The sequence below is a fragment of the Ambystoma mexicanum genome, chromosome 11 (genome assembly GCF_040938575.1).
Source record: "Ambystoma mexicanum isolate Mex_15411 chromosome 11, UKY_AmexF1_1, whole genome shotgun sequence".
In the NCBI taxonomy this organism is placed as follows: Eukaryota; Metazoa; Chordata; class Amphibia; order Caudata; family Ambystomatidae; genus Ambystoma; species Ambystoma mexicanum.
The window spans coordinates 935,759,643-935,780,481 of record NC_090934.1 but is presented as its reverse complement, the minus strand read 5'-3'; the positions used below and the strand labels follow the sequence as shown (position 1 = coordinate 935,780,481).

At 48.1% G+C, this 20,839-nt stretch overlaps 1 protein-coding gene across 4 annotated transcripts in view; it reads left to right on the top strand.

Annotated features, from left to right (window-relative positions):
• The window catches only part of PHRF1 (PHD and ring finger domains 1), a 1,334,933-nt gene that overhangs the window by 557,658 nt on the left and 756,436 nt on the right, over window positions 1-20,839 (top strand). For all 4 annotated transcript variants that reach the window (XM_069624056.1, XM_069624055.1, XM_069624053.1 and 1 more), the window contains exon 8: window positions 9,903-10,075. In XM_069624056.1, coding sequence (XP_069480157.1) covers window positions 9,903-10,075 — 173 coding nt within the window. The remainder of the gene's footprint in view (window positions 1-9,902; window positions 10,076-20,839) is intronic.

Below are 20,839 nucleotides of genomic sequence, written 5' to 3'. Positions count from 1 at the left end.
GGTGAAATCAGGAATTTTCCTGCAAACCACCATATTTGACCTTTCCCAAGGGGGTTATCCTTCGTACTAACCTGAAATGTATGCTGAAGGTGCCACCGTCCTTCCATCTGAATCAACCAGTAGTTTGCCAGTGTTCTTCGGCACTCCGACATCTCAGGCTGAGTGAGCACTGCACATGCTGGACTTGGTGCGTGCCCTCAAGTACTATGTGGCACGTACTAAGACATTCCGTTCTATGGATCATTTGTTTGCGTCTTTTGGGCCAACTGTGCCGGGGAAGGCTCGGTCGAAGTCTTCCATTTCATGGTGGATTGCGACCTGCATTTCCGTTTGCCATCAACAGGCCGGCAGGCCGCTTCCAGGCAGACCCCAGGCTCACTCAACCAGAGCGGTGGCTGCTAACAATGCCTTCCTCTCTGGGATCCTGCTGCCCGACACCTGGAGATCGGCGCATACATTCACCCGGTTTTTCTATGTCGACAGATTCCCTAGAAGAATCTATAGTTGGCCAGTTGGTTCTGAGGAACCTTTTTGTGTGAAGTTAGTAAGTCTCCAGGAGTAAGTAGTGCTGGGATCTTGCCTTCACCCGTATGTATTTATTAATACTGCTTTGTAATCTATTCACATGTGTATCCATGAACGATCCAGTGCTGGAGAAGGAAAAAAAGTTACATGTTCTCCAGCATTGATCTTTCATAGATTCACATGTGACCCTCCCACCTAACCTGCATTGCTCATCTTTTGGCCCTTACTGCCACTCGCGTGCGCTTGCCAAAACTGAAGATGGCTGACAGGGGAGGAGTTAAGGCAGGTGTTCTTATTGGCTGTGGGCCGTATGACCCAAAATGACTACTAGAGCACAGAAGTGACTGAAAGTTTTAAGTTTAAACAGCTCTTACTGGGGATTCCTAGCCTGACTGGTTATATTCGCAGCATGTGAATTTATGAAAGATGCCAATGCTGGAGAACCATAGTTACAGGTAACAGATTCCTTGCTTCATAACCCTCCCGTTTTTGTTCATATTGAAGAGTTTGCCCAGATGAAAGACAAAATGGGTCCGAAATGCATTGGCCAAGAGGCATCTGCTAGTTTGGATACATTAAAATTCGAACTTTTTTCAAGCATCTTTTATAAATACACAGCACATATCTAAGAGGAATAGACTAAAAGTATGATTTAACCATTTAATGATTTTTTAAGGTGTGCAGATCTCACCGACTGCTATTCAGCGCTGGTCCTTTTTCCCCACAGTCGGTCAGCTGTCATCCACTGGCATTTGCGCCGTGCCTCACTATCAACTTTAGACTGGTCAACCCTCATCCCTGCTCAGAATACAATAGATGGGACTGGTGTGGGATTGGATTCGGGTGAAGGTCTGCTCCCAATTGAAAGGATCCTATGCCTACGCTCTGCATGCTAGAAATTCCTGATGAGCACTTCCCTTCAATGAAATGTCCTTCCCCCCTGCTTGGTCGGATGGCCTACTGTGTCATGGTTGTCCTGCATGCCGGGCTGCATAGGATACAAAAGAATCTCCGCTTCTCAGCAGATTGGTCACAGAATTCTGTTACAAATGGATCATGTAGACGTTGTAGTGCACTTGCCTACAGGCCTCAAGTGGTGGATGTTGGAAGATAACCCATCGGGTAGAGCCCTGTTCTCACCCGAGCCTCCTACTGGGGCCCTCTTCACATTCGCTAGTCTTTTGGGTATTTCATTGAGCCTTTTGGAGTGTATGGTATTACTCAAATTGGCATTATGTGGTTAAAAAAAGGCTGATGCATGGTAGTGCCCCGTGAAACCGGTTTCACTTCCACTACTAGTCCTGAGCACATCAAGAAAAGCATAGATGTTGCCGGATAAAAGAGAACATTTAGTAAGCACCCCTGTAACACTCAATTTAAGGTGTTTTGTTTCACAAAAAGAAAACATTATGGAAGTAACGGTAGCCCTGCGCTGACTGGCTTAAGGACTGACAAGTGCCGTCAAAATAAAGGAATTGAGCTGATCAGCGAAGTTCAAAGGCTGTATTTGTGCTCATGCCAGCCTAGTTTTCAGGACATGCACATGCTGGGGATCCCATTGAAATCAATGGCAGAAAAGCTGCAAAAAGCATGCTTTCTTTGAAAGTCTATCAAGGCATTATAACCCTTTTTCTTCCTCTGTGTATTACTGTGCGCTTACTACTCCAGTGTGGGGAATTATCTGTGCTACAATTTATTGGAGGAATTAGGGAACACTGTTAAACTAACATTTTTGCACGTTAATGTTTTTCAGTGTCTACAGCTTACCTGTGTTTAGGATTCCGTTTTCTCCCCCCACCTTCTGTATTATAAGGTGTAGGGTATACTGACACCAAATGGTTATACTATTACTGGTTTTCTGTTGGGGATCTGCAACCTTTGACTCTCCAGATTTTTTGGACCAACACTAGCCATCAGTCAATGTTGAAGGATCATGGGAGGCATAGTCCAAAATATGCACAGCGCCGCAGTTTGCAGAGCCCTGGTTTAAGCGGTGGGAGGAAGGATCTTGACAATTATGCCATTACTGTGTTTTTAGGAGACTGCTGTATATTACCTACTTATTTGAACTTCATTTTGCTTGTTATACTTCATTAAAGTATGTTGAATGTATATATTTTTCAGTATAGGTGGTCCTAATTGTACATAGCTGCTAGCCCTTTCCCTCCTAAGAGTGAAGTCTGACTGCTTAACTGTTATCCACCAAAATACTGTTGCCAACAATTAATCTTAGTGCATTCTACATTGGAGAAACTCCAATTAAAAAAAAAAATCCTTCAATTGCGTTTGAAAACATCAATTTTCTTCATTCAAACTATATTCCATGGGGCACTTCAATGATATGTATGTATGAGTCCAGGTTAGAGCGTTTCATGATTGAATATGTTAGTCTAGTTGGGGGTGGGGGGAATGTGTATGGGGATGCATCTGTTTTGTTGTTTGTCCTTTATCTACGTGGTTTGTATATTATTCTTTGTTGGTTTTAAATTGACTGGGTTTTGTGTTAATATAATAATTTATAGATCTAAATTGTCGCTTTATTTGTAATGTGTGAAGTTAAATGGAATGCGTTTGGTTTATATTGAAATTATAACAACTCAAAACCTGTGTAATGGTCGAATATGCTGTTTTTGTTCTGTGAAAATTTAAATGGAGATGGTGCATTTATATATATTTCTGAGGCTTGTGGAATCTGCTTAGATCACATGCTGTGCATAGGCCAACATCTAGTGGAAGCTGCAGAGTATTAGTTTGTTTTTCGAAGCTCGAAAATGGGCGTCGACACAGGGCGTGCCAGTAATACTATCCCTAGTGTGACGTCCACTGTACCCAAGATCCCGCACGCGTCTAGGATCCTCAGATTGTTTTTTTCCGCCATACTGGTCGGAAGCATTTTGCGGAGTCCCCTGGCCTTAGCCATACTTTTGCTAAAAATTTAAAATAATAATCTATTGACATCCTTCCCCACCCCAATGTCGAACTTCGACACTAGACGCCGGCTGGAGAAGAAATCGACAGTCGGCTGCTGCATGACGGATTTGGGCCTCGGAAGGCCGCTGGCCTCGGCCCGGGCCTTGGAAGGCCTCTGGCCTCGGCACTGCAAGTAGGGAGAGTGGGGGGTGGTACATACTCTACACTCTTGGTATATAGGTACACCTTATACATTTCCTACACTTAACAGCCCGCTGCATCAAAGTGCGTATGGAGGGTACCCCTTTTCAATTCTGCCCCAAGTGCAATCGCAAATACCCTTGGGTCGACAGGCACGCCACGTGCAATCTCTGCTTGCCGAGGGACCACCCCGAAGCGAACTGCAGAGCGTGTAGTAGGTTTAAACCTAAGACACTTAAGGACCGTTCGAAGCGTTGGGCCCACCACACCAGGCAGGCGGCCATGGCAGCGGAGGGCGCCTTCAGCGACGCCGTATTTTCGGACGGCGAGGGCGTTACGGCGTCGAAAGACAGCCGAGCGCAGGTCCCCGACCTCGGAAGGTCGTCCAGCAGGGCGGCTATGGGGAAGACCCCCGGCGACACAAGCGCTTCACATACTACACACACTAAATACACTAAGTCCAACCGAGACTCGACGTCGAGTTCTCGGAAAGAAGCACAAACAGAACGGTCCGATTCGGTGTCCTCGGGGTGCTCTCGATCAAGATCGCCGCATGACTCCAGGCAATCGTCCACTCTTGCCAAGAGTGCCCCGCTCACTAGGCTAATAGTTCGATCGTCGAAGACTAAGACGACTTCCACCCCTAGGCCGCGCTCCAGGAGTCAGAGCCCGCAGTTAAAACCAGCGAGGCCCCACGCTCGAAGGACAGGGACACCACCCCCGATCCTCGACGCCAGGCGTCGAAAACCTCCGGAGCCACTAAAGGACAGGGAAAACATTTTTCCCCTCACGGGGAGGGGGGGAAAACAACAGAAGAAACAACCTTTGCACTCTTCCACACCTGTGAAACACACCACTCCCCCTAAACAGACAGACAAGACCAGGTCTGCTGATATGTCTAAAACCAGCAAAGCTACTCAAGATAAATCCCATAGACTTGCTGAGAGAGTCATCCCCAGTTCCAAAAAATGGTCCAGTGAAGACATATATAGGGTCATGTCAAGAATGTCGTTTTTGGCAGATTTTTATGATAAAAATCCAGAACATTTCCTCGTATGATCCACAGGGGGCGACACCCTCAGGCTCTACTGATCCTATCCCCCCGAGTAAGAAGCCCTGGTTTGAAACTCCGATGAGGTCCGAACCCTTCGAGGTACAACCATACGCAAGACCATACTCACTGTATCAAGGAGAGGCTTCCTTTTGTGAGGACCAAGAATTTGGTATGCTAGAAGAGCAAACCGGGACGGGCTACTATGGGGATGAGGAGGACCAGGAAGAGGAGTACCCGGAAACATACAGAGTAGATTCCCTGGTAGAGAACGAAGCCCCGGTTACCGACTCCCCGGTCGATAACCAACCCCTCCTAAACGAGGTTCTCGCACGCGCAGCAGAACATTTCCACATTGACACCCACGGTGTCCAGGAGGAAAGGGACTTCGCAGAAGAGTTAGTGGGAGAAAGGAGGCCTGTTGCCCAGACCATCCCTATACTTAAGTCCATTCAGCGGAGAATAGATCTGTCCCTGGTGAACCCGAACCTCACCAGAGCAGTCAATCCCAGGGTTGAAAAACTTTTCAGGGCGGCCCAGTCTGACCCTCTCTATATAAGAGGACATCTGAAGCCAGACTCCCTAGTTGTCACCAACACTTGTAAGAGGGCTGGAACACCCTTGTCATCGTCCAAAGCTCCTCCCGACAAGGAGAGCAAAAAACTATACGGTTTCGGCAGGAAAGTAGCCTCAACGTCCGCCTATCAAGCAAGGATTGCAAACTCCACCACCCTGTTGGCCAGCTACAACTGCCATCAGTGTGAAGAAGTTGCGGCACTCATAGCCTCTGCTCCTGAACCTTTAAAGGGCCAGTTAGCTCGGATTTCCGCAGAGGGTAGAGCCGTGTCTGGTTGCATTTTGAAAGCAACCTTCGATGCCGCGGACAACGCAGGCAGATTGATAGCGGAAGGCACTATTATCAAAAGACATGCGTGGTTACGGCAGTCTGGTTTTAAGGCAGAAACCCAGGCATCATTGTTGGACAAACCGGTGGAAACCGATCTGTTTGGTAAGGCGGTCGAAGACGCATTGAAGAATGCCAAGGACGAATACGAAACACTTAGAGTCCCTTGGCCAGTTAACCAATAAACCCCCTAACCAGAGAGGGAATAGTAATTTTCGTCGCCCACGTGGCCAAAATTCCCAGAGGATCTACCTATTCCCAAGGGCAGGCTACACAGTGGAACAACAACCAACAGTTTACCCAGGGTTACGGCAGGGGTAATAGGAGAGGTCGTGGTAAAGGCAGAGGCAGCCCCAACAAGGGAGGCGGCACGCCTCCACCAAAACAGTGACGCTCAGTTCAGGGTCCCTTCTCGCGCAACCCCAGTAGGGGGACGCATTTCCAACTTCACCCAGGCTTGGGAAGGGATCAAATCAGACAGATGGGTGCTGTCAACAGTATCCACAGGATATTGTATAGAACTACTGCAGCGTCCCCGGAACCATCCTCCACGACAAAGAGTACACTCTTAAGAACATCAGAAGATTCTCCTTGAGGAGATCGCCATTCTGCTAGAAAAGGACGCGATGGAACTCGTCCCGGGACACCAGGTAAACAAGGGTATTTATTGAACTTACTTCCTTGTGCCAAAGAGATTTGACAACGCGCCCAGTATTGGACTTACGGCCTGCCAACAAGTATGTCAAGCCACAAAAATTTCGTATGACCACGCTACAAGAGGTAATCCCCCTCCTAAAAAAGGGGGATTAGATGGCAACCTTGGATATGAAAGATGCTTATTTTCATATTTCCATGTTCCGACCGCACTGAAAGTATTTGCGCTTCAAGTTGGACAGTCGACACTACCAATTCAAGGTACTGCCCTTCGCGATAGCTTCAGCACCAAGGGTATTCACCAAGGTACTGGCGGTGGCGGCTGCACACCTACGCAGGGAGGCAATCCCAGTGTACCCTTATCTGGACGACTGGCTCATAACGGGGGAACCCCAGGAATTTGCAGGACATACATTCAAAGGACTATCAACCTCCTTCACGAGTTAGGCTTCTCAATCAACGAGAAAAAGTCAAGCCTTGTGCCAAGCACCTCAAAACAATTCCTAGGAGCAATCCTAGATACCCAAGAGGGGTTGACCTTTCCTTCAGAAGAAAGAATTCGGAATATACTACTGCAAATTCCGCATTATCAGTCCGGTCAATAAATAACGGTACGCCAAACAATGCGTTTACTGGGCATGATGGCGTCATGTATTTACCTGGTCCCCCACGCGCGCCTGCGCATGCGTCCCATGCAGGAATGGTTGGCGAAACAGTGGTCTCAGGCAAGTGGTCAGTGGGACGATCTAGTGGTCGTTTCACCAACACTGACAAAGCCTTCACTGGTGGACAAGAGAGAATCTCGCACAGGGGAAACCCTTTTACGATCCCGAGGTACAGGCAATAGTCACTACAGATGCATACCTGACTGGGTGAGGAGCTCACCATCTCCACCACACAGCTCAGGGTCTCTGGTCTCACTCAGTGGCCAAGAACCACATCAACCTGTTAGAGCTTCTGGCAGTATTCAGAGCGCTTCAGGCGTTCGAGCCCCACCTACTAAACCTGTCAGTGCAAATCCGGACGGACAGCACAACAGCCATATTCTACCTGAACAAGCAAGGAGGGACTCGCTCACCAAATCTGTCCAAGCTTGCCCAAAAAATCTGGATATGGGCGAACATCTTCCTGTCATCACAACATGTTCCAGGGGAGCTCAATTCCCTAGTGGATGCTCTGAGCAGAGACTCCCTCCCAGAGGAACACGAATGGGTTCTACACAGGTCGTAGAAGAGATCTTCTCTCAGTGGGGTTTCCCCACTATAGACCTATTCGCCACAAGCGAAAACAGACAATGCCCAGGATTTGCATCCAGGTTCCCCCAACCAGACTCCCAGGGGAACGCCCTGTGGATGAACTGGTCAGGGATGTTTGCGTATGCTTTTCCACCAACTCCTCTCATCTGGAAAGTGGTGAACAAGATGAACAGGGAGTCGATGAAGCTCGTCCTAGTTGCTCCCATGTGGGCAAGACAACCGTGGTTCCCACACCACGCAGGATGGCGGTGTGCAAGCCCATCAAACTTCCAGCCTGGTGCAACCTATTGTCCCAGCACCAAGGTCAAACAGTGCACCAGCAACCCAACTCAATGAACCTGGCAGCATGGCTCCTGAGGTCATAGAGTTTGGACATCTCAATTTGCCACAGAGGTGTATGGACATCCTAAAGGAATCTAGGAAACCAAACACAAGGCACTGTTACTTTGACAAGTGGAAGAGGTTCGTTATCTGGTGCCAGAGTAGATCAATCAACCCCGTTGATTGCACTCCTTCCACTATTGTTACATACATGCTCCACCTGCTGGATGCAGGATTGGTTTTTAACTCACTGAAAGTACACCTGGCAGCCCTGTCGGCTTACACCACTTCCCATAGCAAGGTTTCGTGGTGGAAAGTACCAGTAGTTAAAGCCTTCATGGAAGGAGTAAAGAGACTTCACCCTCCTATTTCAAACCCACCACCAGGGTGGGACCTTAATGTGGTGCTAGCCAAGCTCATGGGCCCCCCTTTCGAACCCATGCATAAAAGCAGTCTCAAACACCTGACTTATAAAACGGCCTTCTTAGTAGCTATTACTTCTATAAGAAGGGTCAGTGAAATTCAGGCTCTGTCAGTGCAGGATCCCTTCTTTACTGTCCATAAAGACAAACTGGTTTTACGCACACACCCTAGGTAAGAAATACTTTTGTATGAAGAAAATAGATTTTTCCAAACACAATTAAAGGGGGTTTATTGGAATTTCTCCAGTCTAGAGTGCACTAAGATTAGCTGCCGGCAACAACAGTCTTTTCGTGGATGGTTTGTTAGGCTCGTGCAGGAAGTCCTATTTTGTTCCACCAGAAATAGTTTCAAAGTTTTAAGAATCATTATGTGAACATTTCGAATGAACTAACAATTAAGTTGTGCACTCCTCCCCAGCCCCCCCCCCCCACATTCCCCTCCCAGTTTACTGCTTGGCTATCTTACTCATGGAGTGTCTTTTGGTTTAACTTGATGAACCCAGTTTCCAAAACAAGTCTGAGTGGCACTTTTAAAATACATTTGCATTCCTTTTTCTACCGTACTAGAAAAATGGCTACCAATGCAGTAACAAGGTAACTGAGGTGTGTTGCCAAAAATAAGTAATGCAGCTGCCACCAGTTTGCTCCCAAACACATTTTCTGTGTGGGAAAACATAAGTTGGGACAACATGGGGTGCCTTGGGAGTGCCCCTATGCATGTAGTAACAATGGGCTACTAAGACCAGCACACTATAAATGTGTTGCAGCTGTAGGGGTATTTGAGTAGAAGTCTGAGCGCAGAAAGAAAATCTAGGAAGCCTGCTAGCCAGCATCAAACCTTTGGCGACTTATCAAGTTAGCAAAAAGAATGGAATTTCAAATAAACCAGAACGGATGGCAGAGTTGGGGACAGGTGTATAACCACCCCTTCTAGGATCTCTCAAATGGGTAGGAAAAAAAGGAATTACATGGACATTTGGTGTCTGACTTTTTAATGAATTCAAAGTAAACAATTGTTCTTACAGTTGATGGTTACCTTGAGCCGCCCTACGCCAGTAAAAGCTATACAAGTCCTCCAATGGCTGCTTGTGTGTGAAAACTCTGCCTTACCCTTTAGTGCAGATTTTCATACTTGGTACTAAGGCTTCTTTTTGGGTGTAGCCTGTGGAATCCATGTCCAATTTGACTAGACCATATTCAGATATATATTTTGCTGACCTCTTGGGATTTGTCAGCTGCCATCCTCCTTATGCGTTTTCATCCTTGGGAATCTTAACCCATTTTCATGAAGGAAGTAGCTGGATGTACAGAAGTGAGAACCCGAGGTGCTTTTTAATATCTGCAGTCTGTCACTGACCCCTCCATTTCTAATCTGTCTGCATGTGTTCTGTCCTGGTGTAAACTGCAGAGTGGTGTAAAAGAGGGGTGTGTGGGTGTGCACATGCTTGAATTGTTTTCTGACAGATGCAAAAAGCCCAGTTGTACCAGTTGCAGGATCCCCATGGTTATTAGAGTGTGATGGGAGAGGAGGGGTCTTACTTTGAGGATTGTATTATGAGTAAAGTTTAAAAATGTAGATTTGAAGCATTGTTCAATCATGCCTACTGAAAGAGTATATACGTTTGTATTCATGATCATTGTTTTTTGTTCTCTTACAGAAGAAGAGCACATAAGTGAAAATGAAGTTGCCACACTGAATGCTGAAGTTGAGCCTGTTGCGACCAGACTGCGCACTAATGTCCGAACACGTGCCATTGCTAGGACTCGGCAGAGTGAGAGGGTTCGGGAAACTGTGAACAGACTCAGGACAACCACTGCACGCAGCAATGAGGTTTGATGTGCTATTTTGTATTGCCTTTTAGGATGAGCTCCATGTAAGAGTGGTATGCATTAAAATGTATTGTGGCACCTTCATTAGTACCAAATCAATAAATAGCTCTACCTTATCTACCTTAAATCTCAGAACCTATTAAAGTAGATATTTTTTTTAAATGTTAAAACCATTTAAAGATTTTTCCTTTTTAATGTATTCCATAGAAACCCCATCATGTTTGCTGGCTTTTTTTTGGCAAATTATGTGCTTTTTGAACCCCAACCTACCCCCTCACCCCCACCCACCGTTCTCCCCACACACACACTTTCCTCTGCTATTCCTGGTTTTTGGACAGTGCTGGCTAAACTGTGCCCCCTTTTTACCTATCTGTGTAGCATAGCACAACTACAGGTCCTATACCTAGTATTTGAAAGGGGCCCTCATGCCATTTGGTTTCCTGCAAGTAGATATGTTATTCTTGTAGTAGGTTACTGACAGACTGATGGCAGTATAAACATGATCCGCTTTAGCTATTAGGTGGTGCTTTAGCGCCTCATTTAAGCCAAAACGATTGCATTGGAGTACAGCTAGGAGGGAGACGCAGCTTGACAGCTTTGGTTTATTTACCCACCCATGGATGACTCTTGGCATCCTAATCCCTATGGCCAAAACCACCCACTTCCTGCCCTCCCTGTTGAAAACGCATCCTCCAATCTCTTTGAGCTTGCATTTTCGAGCGGTAACATCAAACTTTGCCCTGCCCATGATCTTTCTCAACGGTCTTCGGAGAATGAATGGCTTTATTACAGTTACAAATCTGTTACTGGTGCAATAAATGTCTTTACCAAGTATGCCTTCTGTTACCTGATTTAGATGCAGTACTCGTGTCCTTGCACTTGAATGCCTGTTAAAAATCAGCACTGGCAAAGCCAACAGTTGTGGCTTTTGTATAGGTATTATATGAACATTTTCTAGGCACTGCTATTATATGCCAAGGTATTGCACCATTTGCCAGGTGGTACCATTTTAGCAGTGCCTGATATATGCTCATCCCTTACATACGTAAAAGCAAACTTGCTTTTCTCCAATGCCTGTTTTTATATATTTTACCCTAGTGTACCTTTTAATTTTAAAATGAGGTGGCCTTTTGTCCACTGCAATTGCCAAAATGGCTACCTCATGGCTTGCACTGTCTTGGTGGACCAATCTGACCATCCTCACTTTTAGGGAGAGGAATGGGCATATAAGGTCATTTTGTGGTGGGTCCCGATTCTGTGAAGGGAGACTGTGTTCGTGGATCGGTTTCAGTCTTGGTCTGTCACACTAATCGCATCTAGACCTAAATGATGTCACAAGTGCATCTGAGCTGGGTATCCATGATTGTATAACCTCCCGGAATTTTTATTCAGCACATCCCAGGTTAGTTTGGTTTGAGTCACCCCCTGTCCAGCAGTTTGTCTATTTATGGAGATTTTGGAGCCATTCACTAGTTGAATGCTGGAGCTTGGATCTGAAGCACTGAGAAAACCTTAATGTACTAAGGGACTGTGCAAACGCTATTGTCCAAGCCGCCTTCAGTGCTTCAGATCCAAGCTCCAGCATTCAACTAGTGAATGGCTCCCAAATCTCCATAAATATAGAAACTGCTGGACAGGGGGTGACTTCAACCCAACTAACCTGGGATGTGCTGAATTCAATTTCCGGGAGGTTATACAATCATGGATACCCAGCTCAGATGCACTTGTGACATCATTTAGGTCTAGATGCGGTTAGTGTGACAGACCAAGACTAAAACAGTTCCAAGAACAGTCTCCCTTCACAGAATCTGGACCCACCACAACATGACCGTATATGCCCATTCCTATCGCTAAAAATGAGGATGGTCAGATTGGTCCACCAAGACAGTGCAAGCCATGAGGTAGCCATTTTTAAACCCCTGGCTGCTATCTTGACTCTACACTGACTTTCAAGAAGCAAGTTAACTCCCTAGCATCCTCTACAGCCTATACGTGTAAGTTAATGCGTTCCTGCAGACCTTTCCTTTCTGAAGGTAGCTGCATTACACTAGCCAATGCTCTTATGTTATCCAGACTGGACTACTGCAACGCCTTATACGCAGGATCTAATAAGTACATTATTGATAAACTGCAAAGACTCCAAAATAACGCCCTTAGAGCAGTCCTAAACATCCCGAACAGAGAGCATATCTCTGCACTTAGAAGAGATGCCCAGTGGCTCAAGATTAAGGACAGGATTTCACCTAAAACACTTTCTCTCGCGTCTAAATGTCAACAACTTAGTGCCACAATACCTTGTAGAAAGAATAAATAAGAGAACAACCGACCGACCTACGAGATTGTCCCATGCCTTCACCCTTAAGGTCCCTAGATACAAACGGAGCACAGCCGGTGGATCTAGTTTCCCGGTGATAGCCGCTCAATTTTGGAACACTCTCCCCCTAGAGATTAGATCTGACCAACAATACCCTAGATTTAGACGAAATGTCCTTTCCTGGCTACAAATCAATGGCACCTAACCAGACCTCCTTTCCTCCTAACTGATCTTCACTCTCCTTACCCATGACTGCACTTCTCAAGGAGTGCATTGCCGGACTTCAACTGTTTGTCTCTACCTTCACTTATCTGTATTGTGGATATATTCACTGGGACCATTGGTCACTGCATACCTGTGCTAATATGAACGTTAGCTTTGTCTATAACCCTGTTGTATTACTATGTATGTATCACCTTCCTTTGTAACTAAGCTGTACGTTTTCTTGTAATGCTTGTGCCCAGCTACCCTTGGGTTTTGGTCTGCGCTCTATTAAATAAACCTCCCGTAAGCCAAAGCCTGCCTCTCTTGACCAAGGGGAAACTTACCTGCAAGGTTGTTTCAGAACCACTACTTGGAAGCTGTTCTTGGTGGAACGCCAAGGTTTGCACAAATACTAATCAAAATACCAGTGGTTCACCATTGATGCTTAGATTAAAGCGATCAGGAGCTTGGTGTGACCACAACACTGCCAGTGGTTAAGATTCATTCTCAACCTTCCAGCCATCACCTTTTTGTTTTTGCTATGTCACCCCGAGTGGGATGGTTATGCCCAGACGTGGGTCGCATGCCTGCTGGGCCTAGAGACCCAAGCTACTCCTCACTGATGAGTCCCAACAAGGCTGAAACATGTTTGGGGATGCTTGTGGTCTCGTGCAGAAGGGATGTGACCTAGCAGTTTGGGCTGGACTGCTCCTTTTGGGGTGGGACCAAGCCTGATTTGCATATGTTCTTTCCCCTTCTGTAATGGCTTGGCAGGTGAAGAACGATGGTCTGGAGGGTTGCCCAGAGCAATGCCAGTGGTTAAGATTCATTCTAAACCTTCCAGCCATCACCTGTGTTTTTGCTGCGTGACCACAACACTTAACATTCACAAGTATTGTCAAAGAAGCGATTGTCCGCACAAGTAAAAGTCATACAGGTGCAAATAAGCTAAGAGTACTGTAGGTAAGTAAAACTATGCATCCATATACAAAACATGGGTTTCAAACACCTGACCCTGTCGGGGTCTGGGGACACCTATCAACCTGGGGTGGGAGGCCTACCAGGGTTTTCACCAAACCCATTTTTCGCCACAGAGGCAGTGCAGCAGGGAGCAGGGCCCCTGTCCCTTCTACCTGTGCCTCTTGGCATGAAACAAGTAAAACCTTTTCTTGCTATGTGCATGAACATTACAATGCTTCCCAGTCTCCTTGTCCCGTAAGACTTAAACATCCAGCATGCTTGGGGTGGAAGAATGAGCCAGCAGCTTTCATAAGAAAGTGACGAGGACCTGCCGTACCACGGAGAGACCCACGCAGTAGCCTGGCAGGACAAACCCTCTACACGACACGGACCAGTGCAATGCATTTAACTTCAAATCCAGCAAGAAAAATGGGTTTGGTGAAAACCCTGGTAGGCCTGTACAGCACTGGCAATCCTCCTGCTCGACTCCATACCCACAGAAGAATGTTCCTTACCAAGGGCAAAGCCGCTGAACGGTCCTATTGTCAAGCTGACATCCCTAAACTTGGATGTTGATTATGGTTCTAGGAGGCCATTTCCAAATTCAGGTGAACCCGCGCATGAGAAAGTATGGCTTAAACCCTCCTGTGTTTGCTTAACTGTAACCCCTCCCCACCTGGGGATAGGAAAGTCAGCAGTTGGCCTTGGGTCCAGATGAGGGAGCGGGCCAAGAAAGGAGCAAGGGGAAAGATAAGGGTCATAGGAAGGTTTGGGTTGTTCTGGTTAGGCCCATTGAAGACAAAGCGGAACAGCAGACCAGGTGGAAGGCCGGTGCATGGAGAATTGCTGAAGTTGAGGGCAAGGTGAGGTATTGGTTGTTGAGAGAATACAGTACTTGTGTGCGAGTTTGTGTGCAAGGAGTGAGACGGACCAGCAGTGTAGGGAGTGCATAATGTGACTGGAGCAGGCAGTGAAGGAGGGTGATTGTGGGAGGTGTGGTGGTGTACTGTGCAGAGGGTTAGTGTGCGGAGGGGGGAGGGTTAGTGTGCGGAGTGTCAGACAGATTGCTGAAAGCTCCTGGAGAGTCAGTGTCGAGGTGGATGTTGGGATCCCCCAGAAGGAGTTATCGCCCACTAGCTTTGACCGATGGTGCCAGTAAAATTTTCTCAACCTGTTTGTTGTTGGAGATAAATGTATTGAGTTTAGCCCAGTTGTGGCTGCTTCCAAACTGGTTTCAGGAGAACTATGAACATACTCCTAGTTAACTCTCTCTCTCATTGAACAAGCCAGATGTAAAGATGCCCTTCCACTGTGTGTTCTGGGACACTGTGGAGAGATCAAAACTGTGGAGAAAGCTAATGAATTGGGGATGCCGGATAACCTGCTATATCCCTGGCAACTGCTTTATAATGAAAATGTAGCCTGTATAAGATTGAATGGCTTGGGCGAACTCTTGATTCTGGTACCTATCGGGGGTGCGGGGGTTGGACAAGGTTGTGTTCTTGCTCTACTCGGTTTAATCTGTTTGTGTCTGATCTGGGGCTTGTGCTGGAGGACATCAATATGCCCACCCTATACTAGGGTACACAAAAATAGAATGGTTTGGGTATGCCAATGACTTTGTCATCTTTGATAAATACCTATTGCTCGGAGTGCCTAGGCCATCCTTGAGTATGTGAAAAATAACGGGTTAAGAGTGGATGAGAAAAACACACTATATGGCTTTTGACAGAGCTAGTGGAACTTGCTCCTCTATACAGTGTAGGAAAGGTGCCATTGAGAGAGTTGATTATTATTGCCATTTGGGGTTTGATATAGTCTAGAGGTGGAGACAGACTCTTATGTAGGAAGCGTACCAAGGCTTTGGCCTTAATGTTGGCGATAAGCCAATTTGTGAGGTGAACAGCAGGCTACAGTTTTGTAGGTATATGCATATATAGTCCGATGTTTGTTTGTCTCCAGTATCCTCTATGCATTGGAGACCTCCTTTAATGACATACGATATGGGCGAATAAAGTTGAGTGCGCAATATGGAGCAAAGTCCTGGGCTTGTCCAGCGCTACCCCTGTTAAAGCTGTAAGTTTGGAGCAAAGTTTGATCTTGTTCGTCTACCTTGATCAGGATTAATCGAGGCAATTTATTATGATCATGTGTTCCACAGAAGGCTCTATATCGTGGGTAATCTGCATAAGTGATCCTAAAGTTAATGGCTTTGCAAGATTATAAAAGATTAAATGAGTCCTCCTTTTAGCTTATAGGGTGAAATCCTGTTTGGGTGCATGGTAGTAATCCTGTGCTACAATCATTTAAAGGGTGTGCTGAAAAGTGGGATTGGGTTAATAATCATGAGAAAATATCTCAAAATCCCTCACTAACATAGCACTTTTTCTTTTTTTTTCATTTTAAGAGACCACAGTACTATATTTGCTGTACTCTTACGTCCCGCCGCCTTTCCTCCATACTCTATGGGGCGTCCCTTCCAAGGGACAGGAGACGGAACCTTTTTCACCAGAAAAAAACCTTCTTCCTCTTTAAATTTAGAGGCGCGCTGGGGTGTGCAGCCCAGGGAGCATGTGCTGCCCTGACTCCGCCCTCCAGCGCCACACCTCGGTCCCCTTTTCTGCGTCGACAGGACAAATTCACCAGCGCTCCTGGGTTCGGCTTCGGCCATGTAAATCCACGCACGGATACTTCTTTGTCGTCTTTTTTTGTCTTTTTATCATTCAGGTACTCAGTCCTCAGGCGTCATGCTCCTCCCCGGCGCATGTCGACTTCTACAGGGTTCAGCAGGTGTCCATCCTACAGCGGGCTCTTCCCAATTTCAGGCCCCTAAGCCCTCTACATACGTTGCCTTGGCCCAGACCATGGTTGGCTATCTTGTTCAGCGTGCGACTCGCTGTCCTTGAAAGCGCTGAAGAACAGACTAGCCAGGTGGAGGGAGCTCTAACAGAAGTCTCTGCCAGAGGATCTCAAGAACTTCGTGAAGCATCGAACCAGGCCCAAGGTAGGGCCGTTATTTTCCATCGCACCCCGCAATGGAGACTCCTTCCCAGGGAGACTCCTGCACGGGAGGGACCAGTCAGGTCCTTCTACCAGCACGTGCACAGAGGCTGCTGCAGCTACCAGCCTCCGGGCCAAGGAATCCTCCCGGTGACGGTGTTGCGGGACCGGAAGGTTCTTTTACTGGGTCTTCACCCGAGGGGCTCCGCCCTTGTACTGGCACCATGGCCGAGGGGCTATGCCCTAATGCCAGTAATGCGTCAGAGGGGGCGCCTAAACGCAGTTCTACCAACCCCCCCGGATCGAGGGTGTCTCACCTACTGGGCCTAGGCCCGAGGAGCAGGGTAGGCCTCGTGATCCACAAACAAGAGTCCTGGAGGAGGCCAGGCCCTGCGGGCCGAGCAACACGTTGCAGGCAGCCTGACAAAATGGCCGCAGCGCCAGAAAAAGGCTGTCATGCCTACCCCCGGGGACCCAGACAAAGTCCAGCAACCCCGGAAGCAGGCATCAAGTTATCCCAAGCAAGCCCAACAACCCCTGCTAGGGGCTATTTGGGTGCAGTCCTGGCGCCTATGGCGCCATGCTCATATGGAGTCAGTCCTGGCGCCATAGGCGCCAGGCTCATAGATTAAAACTTACCTGATGCAGACCATGCTGCAAGAGCTCCAAGCCAAAAGAGGCTTGGAAGGGACTACTTTACCTAGGGACTATTTTTTTACTCTGGTGGGGCTGGGGAGGAATACTTACCTGGGACTACTTTGGAGGCTATTTAAACCACGCCTGAAGAGCAGCACACGCTTCGCGTTATTCTGCATCCAGCAGCGTAACGCTCACCGTGCCTGCAAATCTGCATCCAGCCTTCTCCCACGCCCGCCTCGAGTTTGGAGCTCCTAGAAAAAGGGAGAAAAGGTTAGAACAAGAGCAATACCTTTGATCCTTACCTGAATCCCCGATCCATTGCGCCTTCGAGCTGGAAGAAAGAAGTTACTTTATGCGCATCGCCTCGCCTGCTGCAGCGCCGCGCTGAACTCACCGGCCTTCGCAGCATCTTCACATTCCACCGCATCCTCCTGCATGTTCCCGCTGCACTCCGGCACCTAAGGAAAAGACAAGAACAGGAAGGTGAGCCAAGGGAATACACAGATGAATATTAGTTACCCCTCATAGACTTACCTGATTTTACCACCCGGGGTACTATTCCTCTTCACGGGCCGGTGCAGCTTCCACTGCATCTTCGCCGAACCCCGGCCCCTAAGGGGAAACAAAAGGGCCGCAAGGTGAAACAAAGGGGAACCCTCCTGACCACAATAGACTTACCTGATTTTACCGCTGGAGGTATTATTCCCCGAGACTTCATGCTTTCTCTCAGCGCCTGAATAAGGGAGAAAGCAACAGGTTACATATTGACATTATTTTATCGAACTGTGTTGGTTAATACAAATCCTTACCAGAATATTACCGGTTGCCACGAGGAACTCTTCACTAGGGTCAAGCTGCAACATGCAAGGAATCGGACAAGAGTGAAAGTCAGGCAATTGAACTCTTACAAACTACATACTTGCGGCGTCTTGCCGGGAATCTGAGTCAATATTGTTCTGGAACTCACCAATTCCTTCGAGCCAGTGAAGCAACTGGTTATGTAGGCGCCCCTGCGCTCAATGCAGGATGGAGAGCTCATCCTTTCAAACCATCAGGTGAGACTATAAGAGGGGACATCAAAGGTGATCAGTGGGGAGATCAGCGGGGGTGGGGGGATTTACGCTCAACTCCACGGGTGGTTAATTCCCTTTCTCCATTTGCAGAAGAATATTCCTACAGGCCAAGCAAACGAAGTTAGGTGGGCCAGTCCAGTCTGTCATCTCGGCCCTACGCGTCACATTGGTGGAGACCGCAGCTGTCCAGTTCAGATCGACGCCTCTGTGGGAGCCAGGTGAGCGTTACAGAGGCACCCGTCTAACGCCAATCCAGGAATTCAATCGAGGAATTCGGTGAAGAAAGAGTGTCAAGGTGGGACTGGCTTCAACCAGGTATGTGGTCTACAGCCTACCCCTCTTACGCGTAGGGCAGCTTTCCTTTGTGTCCATATGGACAGGGTATGCAGCAGCCTCTGCAGCCTCTCGCTACCCTGTCGGCACCCCCTTGCCACCGCTTCAGTCAGCAAGGAGGATTTCTTAGAGAGGTTCCTAGCCCTCATGAAGTCACCTCTGATGGGCATAATCCTCAAGGATGCCATCAGGGAAGTCATTTCCACCATGCTAGTGTCACCACAGACTCCTCCGTTGGGCCCCCAGTCCCTGGTGCAGCCACCTCCTCCGGCTCCACAGCCAACTCTGCAAAATCCGCCGCCAACTACTACTACTTCTCCTCCTCCACAGGATCCTCCAGATCCGCAGGATATGGATGAGGAGGTGGATCCGGATACGCCATCCTCAGCCAGGGCCTTCCACAAACGTCTTGCTGGTCTGGCGGAGTACCTGGGCCTCCCCCAACCTGAGGTTGAGCAACCTGCAGAGGGGGTTCTGGCTGAAGTCCTCCCACGACGCCCCTCTGCCAAATCGGGGATTCCTCTGCAAACCGATGTAGTCTCCCTGGCCAAGAAGGGTTGGCTCAAACCCCACTAAGCCCAGCCAGTCAATCGATCCCTGGACACCAAGTACGGGCAGATGAAGGGGCATACACTCTTGCTTTCGTCCCATCCTCAGCCACACTCCTCGGTGATCGCTGCGGCATCACTATACTATCGCTATGTCCCGGGAGGATATCTCGGCGGCAACGTGCGCGCCTTGGAAGCAAGACGACACGAAGCAACACCGGTTTGATCCCCGGGTCCGAGCTTTGAAACCTCTGGGTGTTAAAGCTCGTTATAAATACAGAACTTGAACACAAAAAAACAATTACGCAACAAAAAAATAAACAATTTCTGTAACGCAGCCTCCATGCCCGTGGGCTGTTTGTGCACTTTAAAAATGTAAAATAAATAAATATACTCCAAGCCCCAATCGTCCTCAGTCTCGTCCTCTGCGGCACTGCTAGGCAAGGAGATGATCTTGGAGGCGTATGGCAAGAAACTCTATTCCAGCGCCTCTTTAAATCTACGTCCAGCCAATGCTGATGCCATGCTGGCAGCCGCCAACCAAAGGTTATGGTGGGAAATTGGGGACTTCCTCCCGGAACTCCCGAACCAAAGCCAATCACGCTTTAAGGCGGGGCTAGCCGAGGCAATGCTGGTGGCGCATGACCTCATGGAATCAACAGTAGCCCATATTGATACCTCAGGCCGTGCCACCTATATTGCCATGGACATGAGCAGAACAGCCTGGCTTCGGCAACAAAATTCAACCATGATGTCAGGAACTCATACTAGATCTACTGTTTGAGGGGTGGGGTGAGGCCTCTTCCACTCCTATGGACGAAGAGCTTGACAAGAAGAAAAACAGCTCACATATAGCTAAGTCTTTATCCATCCTTACAAAGACCACGCCCAAATGGTATACCCAATCTCAGCAACGCTAAGAGAGGGGTCGCACGTATGGAGGGTTCTGCGGCTTCCAGGAACGCAGATCCAGGCAGCCGGACCGCGCTCCGTCTCAGAACCAGCGCAAGAAACAAAAAGGTGGGGTGGGGGGGGGGTGTAAGGGCTTTTTCAAGTCCCCCTCCTCAGCGTCAGCCTCAGAGGGAAAGAAGGCATGACACGCCCCTTCTGGCCCACGTGTCTCCGTTGGGGGCAGACTTGCTCTCCATGCACATTTCTGGCACCAGATATTCACGGACCCCTTGATCCTATCCTTCGTGTCCACGAGGTACCGCCTGCTTATCCCAGCCTCGCCTCACTCCTCTCCCACAGGTTAGGACAGCAACTCTTTTGGAGAAGATTTTCGCCATTCAGAAGAACCAGGCAGGCCTGAGAGTTGTGCTGGACCTTTCCACCCTCAACCTCTCCTTACCCCTGCAAAAATTCAAGATGGTTACGCCAGCTTTTATAGTGGAGACATTGGACAAGGGAGACTGGATGTGCTCCTTGGATCTAAAGGACGCATATCTACACGTCCCGATTTGGCAGCCCCATCGTTCTTTCCTACGGTTCAGGATCATGGGCTACCATTTTCAATGAAAGGTCCTTCCGTTTGGCCTCAACTCGGCCCCCTGGGTCTTTACCAGAGTCATGAATGCGGTGGCGGCCCTCCTCAGAGCGCAGGGCCTCCGCATCTACCCATACCTTGACTGGCTCATTGGGGCTGCATCTCCTGAAGCGGTTCACCACTTGTCCCTTGCCCTTATGAACACATC